Below are 13133 nucleotides of genomic sequence, written 5' to 3'. Positions count from 1 at the left end.
GTACCCTCCTGGATTTCAGGGTGCAGAAGCAAAGGTATTTTACAAATACACCAAGATAATAAATTTGTGTGATAGGAAAACATTCTTAAATAGAAACTTTAGTTATGAAACAACACGTAATATTATCCCCCAAGTAAAAATGGGGCAATACTGTAAAATTATATGTTAGAGGAATTCGGGTTTCATAGCAAAGCAGAAATAAAGATGTTTTCTGCTCCCACATAATCTGCAGTGGCTGTATGGTGTAACCACATCTTTTTCCTTTAATACTTTGAAGCAATTTTATATACTGGCTTTCTTTTCAGTGTATCTGTTTTTCCATATCTTCCTGCCTCCCATTTTTAAATGAGGGTCTTTTCTTCCTTTTGTTGCATTTTGGAGAGAGGGGGTGCATTTTTGTTTTCCAGTTTTTGCTTTCTCTTTGAACCTGTCTGTTACAGCTTGGTTTACTTTTCATTTTAACTTTGCTTCTTTTCATTTACTTTCTCAGTGTCGTCTATTTCCTTGACTCTGTTTTAGTACTTATCTAGTACTAGAAGCTGGTTTTGTCTTTGTCATCCCCCTCCCTTCCCCCTTTCTACTTCCTTCCTGTCCTATTACAGTAGGGGTGTCTAGAAAATAAACTCACCTAAGGTGAAAGACTAACACTTACAAAATAGGTTTCAGAGGGGTAGCCATGTTACTCTGTATCAGCAAAAACAAGGAGGGGTACTAAATAAATTTGTTAGTCTCTAGGTGCCATAAGGACTCCTCATACTTACAAAATGGTTACCCTCCTGAGTCTTTCTTGCCAGATGTCCCCATTCTGGTCACATCCCAGTTACCTATATTCTACACATACTTGGTGTATTTGTACTTCTATTGTTTGAAAACCGTTTTTAGTGGAAATAAAGAATAATGAAACTGAAAATGTAGGGTTTTTTACACTGAAAAGGAATCTCACAGCACTTCAATTTTGCCCCATCAGTACTTTGTTCTACATTTGGGCTGTAGCACATGGAGAGAGAAAGCTAGAACAGTTTAGGTTTATAACCACTCAAAGGGTAGCTTACCATTCCTTTTGGGTGAGTCCTGCTGTTGGCTTCTGACAGCTCTGTCCTTCGCAGATTCAGCTACTGCCAGGAGTACATTATGACTTAACTGTATGTACGTTTAGGACTGGTCTACACTACAGAGTTAGATCAACTAAGACTGCTTCCATTGACCTAACTCTGTAAATGTCCACACTACACCATTGCTTCTGCTGATCTAAGTCACCCATTACACCGACATCATAACTCCACCTCCACGAGAGGTGTAGCATTAGGTTGATGTAGTTAAGTCAACACAGTGTCCGTGTAGACCAGTGGTTCTCAACCTATTTATCATTGTGGGCAGCATATGCAGCCCACAATGTGTTATGTGGGCCGCAGGTTGAGAATCACAGCGCCCTATTCAAACACCCCCACAGTCCCCTATGCCCAGTGCCCCCCATGCAGAGATCCTACCACAGAGCGGGGCCAGGAGCAGAGTCCTGGGTGTGGGCCAGGCAGCAGCTGGACCCCAGGATCCCACCGAGCGGGGCCATGCGGAAGCCAGCAGCCAGACCCAGGACCCTGCTGTGCCTCAGCCAGCAGCCAGACCCTGGGACCCATCCACCGTGCGGGGCTGGGCATCAACCGGCTGTTTGACCCCGGGACCTCGCTGCCATGCGGGGCCAGGCAGCAGCCAGCCCCATCCCAGATCCGGCTGCGCAGGGCCAGGCTGGGCAGCAGATGGACCTGGACCCTGCCATGCAGGGCTGGGTGGCAGGTGGACCCTGCAACTGGACCCGCCGGACAGCCAGGACCCGGACCCTGCTGCGTCAAGCTGGGCAGCCAGGACCCCCTGCACCCAGCCAGGAGTGGAGCGCGAGGCCAGGAGTGGAACCCCACCTCAAACCTGAGGGTGCTGCAGCACCCCTGCAAACCCCTAGTTCACAGAGCCCCCTCACCCCAAAACCTGCCCAGACACTCTCCCACACCCTGCCATCCTATGGCACTCACCAGCCCCAAGCCTGCAGGAGCACTCCTGCAGGCTGCCAGACGCAGTCTCCTCCTCAGCCAGCGCCCCCCGCCGCCAGGCCAGAGCAGCTGTGTGCTAACTGGGCTGCATGCGGCCACAGGTTGAGAACCACAGGTGTGGACACTGCGTTACTTACATGGCCTTTGAGAGCCTGAGCTATCAGCCCTGCGCAGGGCTCACTGCTGGAGCACAATGCCCTAATACTGTCAGTTAAATTGGTAGAAGCACTTCTGTTGAGGATGCGCACTGCCGACAGAGGGGGCATAGTGTGGACATGAAAAACCATAGTAATTACTGTGGTGGCTGTACATCAGCCTGACTTAGTTGACTTAATTCTGTAGGGTAGACAAGGCCTTACAGACTGCGTGAAAGAGCTTTCAGGGCAGATAGTCAATTGCCTAGTATTATACTACTCTCTGGCTTTTGTCAGAAAGGAAAGAACAGAGGCACTCAAGCAACACCGTAGTGCCTTGGTAGGACTGTAATGCCAGTGTGTTGTGCTTCGTGGTGTAACACCTTGTACATGAGAACCAGGCATTGGGCAAATAACAGGAGTTTCCAAGTTGCAAAGCCCAGGCACGCACATCACAGGTTTCCCCAGTTATTAAAGAGGAAACCTTTATCCACTATTCCTGAGGGGTTATCTTCACCTAAAACACTACAGCTGTAGCACTTCAGTATATACTACCTATGCTGATGGGAGGGATTCTCCTGTTGGCGTAGATAATCCACTTTCATAAGAGACAGCAGCTAGTTAGAGCAAAGAATTCTTCAAGAGAGCTAACACTGTCTGGACGGGGACTTAGGTAGGCTAAACTACGCCACTTGGAGGTGTGGATTTCTCACACTCCTGAGCAATGTTAGCTATGCCAACCTAATTTTCTAGCATACACCAGGCCTCAAATTTGCTCCACCCTCAGCCCTTCTAGATGCAGTCCATGCCCCTCTCTACCCCAACAAACAGGACAGCATTTTGGGATAGATCCTGTACATGAATACTTGCTAGAGGGGCAGATGGGCAGTTAAATGGCTTTGAGGGGAACTCCAGGTGTGTTGACATCATTGTACACATCTCCCTTCCCTACACACCCCAGTCTACCCTACACAGAAGTTCTCCCCTATATGGTCTCTGTGTGTCCCCAGTGAGACCATATACCCCTAAATACACCCACTGTGCCCCCCCAGAAACCCTATAACCCCTACAAACCCACCAGAGACCCTATACACACTCATTATGCTCCCAGACAACCTATAACCTGCACATGCCCCCCAGACCCTATACCCCTACGTATACCCACTATACTCCCCAGAGACCCCATATCCCCCTACATACACCGACTATACTCCCCAGAGACCTCATATCCCCCTACGTACACCGACTATACTCCCCAGAGACCCCATATCCCCCTACATACATGGACTATACTCCCCAGAGACCCCATATCCCCCTACATACACCCACTATACTCCCCAGAGACGCATATCCCCCTACGTACGCTGACTGTACTCCCCAGAGACCGCATATCCCCCTACGTACACCGACTATACTCCCCAGAGACCCCATATCCCCCTACATACACGGACTATACTCCCCAGAGACCCCATATCCCCCTACATACACCGATTATACTCCCCAGAGACCCCATATCCCCCTATGTACACCGATTATACTCCCCAGAGACCCCATATCCCCCTACATACACGGACTATACGCCCCAGAGACCCCATATCCCCCTACGTACACCGATTATATTCCCCAGAGACCCCATATCCCCCTACGTACACCGATTATATTCCCCAGAGACCCCATATCCTCCTACATACACGGACTATACGCCCCAGAGACCCCCGTATCCCCCTATGTACACCGACTATACTCCCGAGAGACCCTACATAATCCCCCAGTACCTCGGGGATTTCCCCGCCCACAGTCACATGACCTACCCACGACCCCACCTCCGCGCGGTTCTTTTCGAGAAGGAAAACAAAAGGATCTCGATTCCTATTGGTCCCTGCCCCGAGCGCCCCGCCTCCCTATCTGACGTCATGACTGCTCCCCAGTATGACGGATGGTGGGCGTGGCCAAAATAGAACGCTGACTTTCATCCGGGCACCGCTCTGTCTGTCACAGGCTGCGTCCCGGAGGGTGGGTGGGTGTGTGTGTGTGAGGATTTCTATAAGAGACGAGCTGTGAGTCGCTGGTTGTTTGGCCAATCGAGACGCGTTTCTGTGTTGTGCGGCCGGTTTGAATCCTGGTGGCTGCCGTTAGGTTCGTTAGCCGGGAGAGCTCCGCTTCAGCCGCGAGCTCGCTGTGTGAGCCCGAGAGGCTGAGCCTCCCCCCCCTCGCCGCGAGGATGCCGAGGACCCCGCGCAAGAGGTGAGTGAACGGAGGGGTGGACGGGGCTGCCTGTCCTGGGCGACAGCCGCTCCTCGGGCCTCCTGCTCAGCCTCCCCCCGTCTCCCTCCGTACCCCGGCACCCCTTCTCCGCGTTGTCAGGCCGGGAGGGTCGGACGCTGAGCGGCCTGGGGCCTGACAAGGTGTTTCTCCGCAGTGAGGTCCTGGCCTCCTCCTTGGTGAGCAGCGTCAACCACGCCCTGGGGAAGCTGCTGGACATTTGGCACCAGATCGGCATCAAGGAGGAGATGCAGCTGGAGCGCATGCAGGCGGTCAAGCAGCACATCGAGGTGAAGGGGGTTGTGGTGGTTTGGGGGGGGGAGTCTCCTCACCCCGCACCTCTGTCCATTTCCCTGCCCAGCAACAATCCTGCCCCCTCCTCGTTTCCTCCTCAGCCTCACCTCTGTGCATTCCTCCTGCAGTTCCTGGGTTCTTCATGGCTTGTGGGGGCTGCAGCTGAGTCCCCTCTCCTCCTTCCCAGACGGGGGGTTGCAGTGGGGAGGCACAGAGGGACAGATGCTCACAATGGGGAGGATAGCAGGGGCAGCTGAGCTGCTGGGCTCTTTCTGTTGCTTCCTGTGAGAATGGCAGTCCCATCCCGAGGGCAGGGGATGTGCCTCCTTCCTGCACCCGCCCTACCTGGCTTCTCTTCTCCAGGAAGTGGGGAAAGCAGCCATTCAGAGGGGGGTTTTCTCCTAGCTGGCGCTAAAATCATGTTCCTGTCAGTGACCTAGCTCTCATCTCAAAAATATTATTTCCTGGGTTGCAACCTGGGCCACTTTAAGCACTGGTGCCCACCTGCTGCTAGATGTACTTTCCTGGGAACTCCCAGTCCATCCTGATATGTCCAGCACACAAGCCATAGAATGCCAGAGCTGCAGCTATGTATGTGGCCTCAACTCTCAACCCGCTGTGGTGCTGTGAGAAGAAATGCATCAAAGGTTATAAAAACTACAGTAATGAGGGCCATATAAATACCATTTTCACACCTTTGAGTGCTTCTCTTTGCAACTGGAATATTTCCAATGTAGTTTTTAGATGAACTTTTTTGAAAGTAAAGTTTTGCATTATAGATAATTTCGATTCTGTTAATATAAGCAGAGCACTGTCTTACACACCTTGCAAGCCATTTCTTACCATATTAGACTCTTCTCTCCTCTCCCCTCTTCAAACCTCACTAGTACTGCAGCTCTTGCCTTAGAAAATAAACAATGAATGAGACAGGACTCTCCCATTAGGAATATTTTCTCTCAAATTCTCACAGCACAGGAAGATTTGACAGAACAAGAAGCAATGGTCTCAAGTTGCAGTGGGGGAGGTCTAGGTTGGATATTAGGAAAAACTATTTCACTAGGAGGTTGGTGAAGCACTGGAATGGGTTACATAGGGAGGTGGTGGAATCTCCATTCTTAGAGGTTTTTAAGGCCTGGCTTGACACAGCCCTGGCTGGGGTGATTTAGTTGGGGTTGGCCCTGCTTTGAGCAGGGGGTTGGCCTAGGTGACCTCCTGAGGTCTCTTCCAACCCTCATATTCTATGATTTGTCACCTGCATGTCCTATTTAGCCACCTTAGCTGTGCATGCACAGAGTAATTTTAAATGGGTTGCAACTTGGTCAAATAAAACAAATCTTCATCAGCACACTCAATCTCTCTACTCTATGCAAAGTTTCAACTCTGCTTGGGCATTTCAATACTTAAGTTGGTAAGTTTTTTCTTGTGTATTGTGCCTGAAAAAGTTTGTTCAGACTATGCCTGAAAAACTTCAGATTGAAAGATAAAGGCTTTGGAAAGCTGAGCAACTGTGAACAGGGTTAGAACAGTAACTTCCAGGTATCTTTAAAACTGTACTTTTTTTTGTTGGAATAGTTATTGGTACAGGGTAGCACCATGACACCAATTCAGTCATAAATTCCTTTATTAAATCCAAAGACCAAATTATATTTATGGAATTGCTCTAAACGTGTCTAAAAAGCCTATATAACCAGGAATTACTACATCCAACCAGTAACAGATGTTTATAAGCATTTAATAAAGACACAAATGGACTAAATCCAGGGGTGCTTAGACCTATGTTAGTTTACTCCAACTTGGTCAGGCAGTTATTAGTAATGAACCCCTAAGAGTTCATCTTTTTATACCCTTTAACAAACAAGTGATTGCCAATTCCTGACTTTAGCTAAAAACTAGTTTTGGGTTGGGAACACTTATGCTTGGCATAGACGAGTTACAACTGAGCCCTTTTTTTCAAGATAACATTGGTGTGTCAGGGATCACTATAAGTTTATCGTATCACAACTTTTCTTTGTTTATTAGAATCAGCTCTGATAATTAGAAATTTCTTATCACCTACATTGAGTTCAGCATTTTTACAACTTATCTTGCCAGCTACATTTTTTTCCTTACAGACTTCCCACAATGGCTAACTGACTTTTGTTTTACTTAAAACTACAAATCACAAATTTTCCTTCATTCCTACACTCTTGTACATGGTAGTTAGTGATGCGCTAAAGCTGAATTGTGCTAAGCACCTAAGTTTCTGCCTCCTCACATTAGTACAGAGATTTGAGCAGACACCAAGCTTACTACAGAGCAGACACCAAGCTTACTACAAAACAGACTGATGTTTGTATGATTATCCTAGCTTTCTAAAATGAAACCTTAGGAGCTGTTGGAAAGGGAATGTAAGCTTGGCATACCCTATATGGATGGCCATTCTAAATGTACGAAGTAGTGCAACAGGTGCCAAATCAAAAATGGGCTAGAGGTCTTAGGAGCTAGGGGAGTTGGACTGTGGAGCCCTACAGCCCAAGGAAGTGGGCCAGACAGATCTGCATGCGGAAGTACCATAGAGGTTAGAGAGAGAAATGGAAGCTTCCACACACTTAGACCCAGCTTTAAAAACATTTGGGATCCAAAGGTTGGGTCCAGTTACAACAGATTGTCCCCTAGGAGGATTCAGCCAGATCTGTACCATGGAATTCACTAAATCTACATAAGTATACTAGCTCTGCAGTGATGGAAAGAGCAATAAAGTAATCAGTGGTCAATACATTGAATCTAAATACACATTGGGAGCTGCTTTGCTGAGTGGGTAGTGATTATTTTTACAGTTTTTCTGATCATGATGATACTTAAGTCAACAAAAGATTTGTCCAGGCTAGCTAGTTTGAACTAGTTGAACTACACAGATGTACAGTTTTCTTTACTCAGTTTCTTAATTTAGGTATAATCTTGGTGCAAGATTTGGTTCATACTAGTCATGTCCTGAGCTTAGAGACATTGACCTTTAAAATATATTAAAATACAGCACAAGTGAAAGGTTTAGGCCTGTGCAAGGTCTAGAGAGGTGCTTAAGAAAAGTGATTAAATCTTACAGACCCACGCCTGCAAACTAGTTTAAATAAGTAACAAGACAGGTGCAGGGTCAAATGTTACAGTATCTTCTATTTTGAGTCAACCATGGACCAAGTAGATCAGGATCGAGAACTGGGGCTTGGAAATTGGATTTAGATATCTTGTTAGGGAATTGGTAGCATGTACAATTACTGAGGCTGTCTTGTGCCAAAGCTACCCTGAAGCACGACAGCAGGCAGTTTTGACTTGTAAGATTACATGCATACTAAAGTAACTTAATCAACACTGAAACAGCTTATTGTCATATGGGAGCTACTTGTAAAACAAATGAATGTTCACAATACTTGACAAAACATCCAGTTTTTATGTTAAAGCAAACAAACCAGATACTGCTGGCTTGATTTAGATATTGGGAAGGATTAGAATTAAAGGGTAGGTCACTAATGATTAGATTAAGAGAGCTCTTCATAAAAAGCAATGGATGCCTGTATACCTCTGATTTAAACATGAGATTTAATATTGATTTTCTTAGCTAAGTGTGTCTGAACAGATTATCCACAGAACAGATGGTAAAGCTTGAGGACCAGAAAATGCTGAAGGTCAATGTGTGAATTCAACATCTGTAACTTAAGTGCCTCATTTTGTAACCGGTAATTAGTATCCCTTTTAAAATACTGTAGTGTTCTAGTGCATTGAGTGCAGAAGTTCTGCCAGGTTGTAGCTATATTGTGTCCCATAGATTAGAATAATCAAGCAAATGCCTCATGACTTTCTCTGAGCTCATCTGACTACACTGAAATTTTATCCAATCTATTGGTAACCAGGATGGAGAGTTGTATCTCACTTAGACGCTCACTGGATATCAGTTTAATTCACAGTCTGAAGTTAGTTACTGGACCAGGCTGAAGTAAATAGCTCTTGCAATCCTGCAAGCTGAGGAGATGAGCTTAAGCCTAAAGCTTTCCCTTTCTCTATTTGTAAGATCTAGAGATGTCTGGAGGCCACTGTCTCCCTGTCTGGGTTGCAATTAGTCTTCAGATATGGAGCAACTATGTAACTGGTATAGTGGAGGGAAGGGACAAACTAGTTTGGAACATATGGGCAGTGTAGAAGGAGAGGTGCACATATATCCATTCATTTCTTTCTTTCATTTAAAAGTGAATTAAAAGACTGCCTTCTAGTTAAGCAGGAGAACATTAAACTTGCTCCACATCTTTTACATTCAAACATTCCATTGGGTGTGTGCTTTCATGTTGCTCTTCTTTCAGGCAAGATGATCCTGCAGCATTGTCCCAACAATTTCAGAAAAGTAGTAGTGAAACTTATTAGGATCCTATATTGGAGGAGAAGGCTCATGCTATTGGTAGTTGATCTTAGTTTCTGCATTATTGATTTGACTTACAGTTCCATTGATGATGGAGACAGACCTGTTGGGTCACAATCTTACAGTTCATGGAAGACAAAAATACCATGCATCTGATAAACTTTGGGAGTGGGGTTTACTGATGTTAAGCATGAATAAACATATATATATACACTGAAATAGATTGTGGAGTTTGTGAAGTGGTATTCAAAACTGGAAGCGTTATACATGAGTCACATAACAAATGCTGGAACATCAGGCATGCAGGTTTTTGTTTTCCTTGCAACAATTAATATTGAATTTTGCAACTAGTGTCTAGGTGTATGGAGGCAGGAGTGAAAACGTGCTGCAAGGATCAGTAACTAAGAAGAGGCTCCAAAAACTAACGCTACATGCCTAATTTTCATGTGAATTAAAGACCTCTACTGCTTCTCTCAAACTGCATAAAATGTTGCTCTGTATTCTACTATTTAGAAAATACCCAAGCAAAAACACCTTCTTTCATGCTCACCATGCTGTTTTATTTGATTTTCCTGGAGTTATTGTTTAGAGCAGAGTTATATCTCAAGTAGTTTCCTTTCACGAATACACAAACAGAAACTGAATCTGAGAAGCTTGGAATAGTATCGTGTGCTACAATGAACAAGGAACTGCTAAGAGTGCTCAAGTATCCCATTATATAAATGGATTCTGATTAGGGCTGCCAATTGCAGTTAATGCAAGCGATTAATGCAAAACAAATTAACTAGATTACAAAAAAGTCATGATTTAATCAGTTTTAATTGCACTGTTAAACAATAGAATACCAATTAAATGATTATAAATATTTTGTACGTTTTTCTACATTTTCAAATATAAGATTTCAATTACAACACAGAATACACATTATAGTGTTCACTTTATACTATTTTTATTATAAATATTTGCACTGTAAAAGAAAAACAAAATAAATAGTATTTTTCAACTCCTCATACATGTACTGTAGTGCAATCACTTAATCATGAAGAATTAGAATCACGTAGAATTGTTTTGTTTTTATGCTATTATGTAATGCTATTATGTAAAAAAAAATAATGTAAAACTTTAGAGCCTACAAGTCCACTTCGTCTTACAACTTGTTCAGCCAATCACTAAGACAAACAAGTTTGTTTACAATTATGGGAGATAATGCTGCCCACTTCTTATTTACAGTGTTACCTGAAAGTGAGAACAGGTGTTTGCATGGCACTATTGTAGCTGGCGTGGCAAGGTATTTGTGCCAGATACACTAAACATTCATGTGCCTCTTCATGATTTCACTTGTTCTATTGATAGGTACCTAGAGGCTAAATAGGATAGTCCTGGGGGAATTCTGTGCCACTGCACATGGGAAGAATTTATGTCCCCCACAGCTTTCTTTGCTTCCCTGCAGAATAATAACTTTCTGATGGGGAAGCAAAAGGAAGCCACAAGAGCAGTCATGCAACCCTCCCCAGCAGTATGTTGTGGGTGCCCAGGGCAGAGAGGTAACTCACTGTGGAGCAAGGGGAGGGACTGCAGAAGACCCGGCTGGTGGCTCCTAACCTGGGCCGGGCTCAGCTGCTAGTCCCGGCCGGGCTAGGGAGGACGGGACTTCCCCTGCACGGCTTCTGGGGCTGTCATACCCACCCCAGATTTCTCCCCGGCTGTAGGAAGCTCTGCAAACTCCCTCTCACCACCCCCACCCCTGTGCTTCCTGCACCCATCGGTCCTCAGTTGCAGGGGGAGGGATCGCTGTACAAGGAGCTGCTCCCCCATCCACCCAACCCCTGGTGCATCCAGATCCCCTCATACCCAGTGCCACTTCCCTTGCACCTGGACCACCCTGCGCCACCTGCACCTGGATCCCCACCTTACTGAGCCCCAACCAGCTGCACCTGGATCCCCACTTCCCCAGCATCTGGACCCCACCACAGAATGCCCTCAGGAGTAGGGAGCAGGGGTTGTACAGTGTTTAAGCAGAGATACTAAGAATAGCTGTGTCTTGCTAACTAACATATGGGCAATATGATGTTTTATAGATGCTCCCAGAAGAAAAATAATTCATATAGGTTTCCTGAATGGAGGGCGATCGCCTGCTCTCCATCCACATAGGGGGAAGGTTTTGGTCTTTACTATGACAGAAGTTCACTGCTACAACTGCCTTTCTGAGAGACTGGAATAGGGGAGCAAAGTTGCACACTCTGTGCCAAATAATCAGAAAATGAGATGGGGAAGCTGGAGAGTATTGACGCATCATTTGTGTAGCTGAGTAGAGGCTGCCTGGAGTCAAGAAATACAAAAGCTGCATGTTAAGTAACTAACTACCACAGTGATGTTGCATGATCATGATGGGGAGGCATAGAGATTCATGCTGAGTTGATGAACTCATCTCCCTTGTTACTCATGGTAACTTAAGTTCAGGCTACAAAACTAAATTCTGATGCCCACCTTTGTTCACCCAGATGAGACCCTACTTAAGAACCATAGTTACCAACAGGGTGCTTGTATGGAATTTATTATCTATACTGCAGGAGCCGCAGTCCTGGACCAGGAACCCATTGTGCTAGGCACTGTATGGCAAAGGCCATCCTTGATCCAAAGTGCTTAGTCTGTTTTTTATAACATACTTCAATAGCCAAAACCAAATGCACCCAGAAAAAAATACTGTAGTGCTGTTTGTATTTCAATAAGTATTTGAGGGTTATTGAATAATCTCTCCTCTCAAATGAGGTACTAACCTTAGAGTTGCTTTTAATAGGCTGTGACCATTTACATTTACATCTAAAATTCTGAAACTTCATTAACTCATTAATTATGGGCTCCTGCATACAAAATAAGTCTCAAATTTTAACTGACTTTCCTATCAAAGAGTCAGTTGTCTTGGATTTAAACCACTTAAATGCCTCTCAAGTGAAAATATGCCATATGTAGCCCCCTAAGAAGCTATTTATATCTTTACAAAGGAACTAGGAAAAGACAATTTGACTTTTTCAAGGGTCTCTTAGGCATGAATTGGCAAAATGTGCATTAGGTCAGATTTCATAAATGGATAACAAATCTCTCACATAGGCAAAGCCAACTGCCCAAATTCTAGTGAAATAAAAATAGAGATGCTTGATAGGCATACCTTCTCGCCACTGCTAAGGTACTTTGTAGTTCTTAGGATCACACATGACATGGAAAAACATGCCCCCTACTTAGACTAGTTTCCTAACTAAATGTTAGACATGACAAAGAAGGATTTAAATACTGGGTTGGGCCAGTGGTCCACAGGACCAGTATCTTGCCTAACAACAGTTATTGCCAGATGCATCAGAGTAAGGTGTTCGAAATCCCAAAATGGACAATTATAGAATATGTGGCCTATGGCAACTTAACTGATTACACCCTCAGAGGATGGCTAATTCCCTTAAACCTGAGGGTTTATTGCTTCCTAACACTTTCTTTTTAATCCTGTCTTGTAATTGTGGGTGTCTTCATCCATATAAATACCCAACATGTATTGATCCAGACATCTGCAGTCTCCAGCTGTGCTTCAGCAGCAAATTGTAGCTGTATTCCAGTAGCTAGCCCTATATTGCCCCTCAGATCATATGCAAAGTAGCTCCCAACTTTCTGGATCAGCTGGTGATGGATATAGGCAGCAAGTGCTGTACAACAGAATCCTGAAGAATCTCCTAGAGCTGATTTATTCTTCTGTTTCCATGAACATGGTAAAACATAGCCTATTTGCAGCTTAGTGGTTTGGCTGTCTGAGGTAGCAAGCTTTGAAAGATTCCTAGCGACCTTTTCCACTTCCTTCCTGGTCTCCAAATTGTTGGAAGTCGTCAGAATGATCTGAATTTGAACAACTTAAAACAAGTCACTGAAAACGAAGTTAAAAATGGAAACATTGAGTTCTCCTTGACATGTCTTCAGCACTTTCCTAAACACTTAACCTAATCAGATCATTGCACTGACATTTTCTCAGGTTCTCTT

At 44.9% G+C, this 13133-nt stretch overlaps 1 protein-coding gene across 9 annotated transcripts in view; it reads left to right on the top strand.

Annotated features, from left to right (window-relative positions):
• Positions 1 to 13133, top strand: part of LOC102934828 (protein regulator of cytokinesis 1) — a 39049-nt gene that overhangs the window by 490 nt on the left and 25426 nt on the right. For 5 of the 9 annotated variants that reach the window (XM_037902252.2, XM_037902250.2, XM_037902247.2 and 2 more), the window contains exon 2: positions 4596 to 4728. In XM_037902252.2, the coding sequence (XP_037758180.1) occupies positions 4687 to 4728 (42 nt within the window). In that variant the 5' untranslated portion in view covers positions 4596 to 4686. Of the gene's footprint in view, positions 1 to 4126; positions 4421 to 4595; positions 4729 to 13133 lie in introns of those variants that run through there. The other 4 variants (XM_043546353.1, XM_043546352.1, XM_037902251.2 and 1 more) reach the window with 2 other exon arrangements.

Source organism: Chelonia mydas, chromosome 5 (genome assembly GCF_015237465.2).
Source record: "Chelonia mydas isolate rCheMyd1 chromosome 5, rCheMyd1.pri.v2, whole genome shotgun sequence".
NCBI lineage: Eukaryota > Metazoa > Chordata > Testudines > Cheloniidae > Chelonia > Chelonia mydas.
Note: the sequence above shows the minus strand (reverse complement) of the source record. Positions and strands in the feature narration are given on the sequence as shown.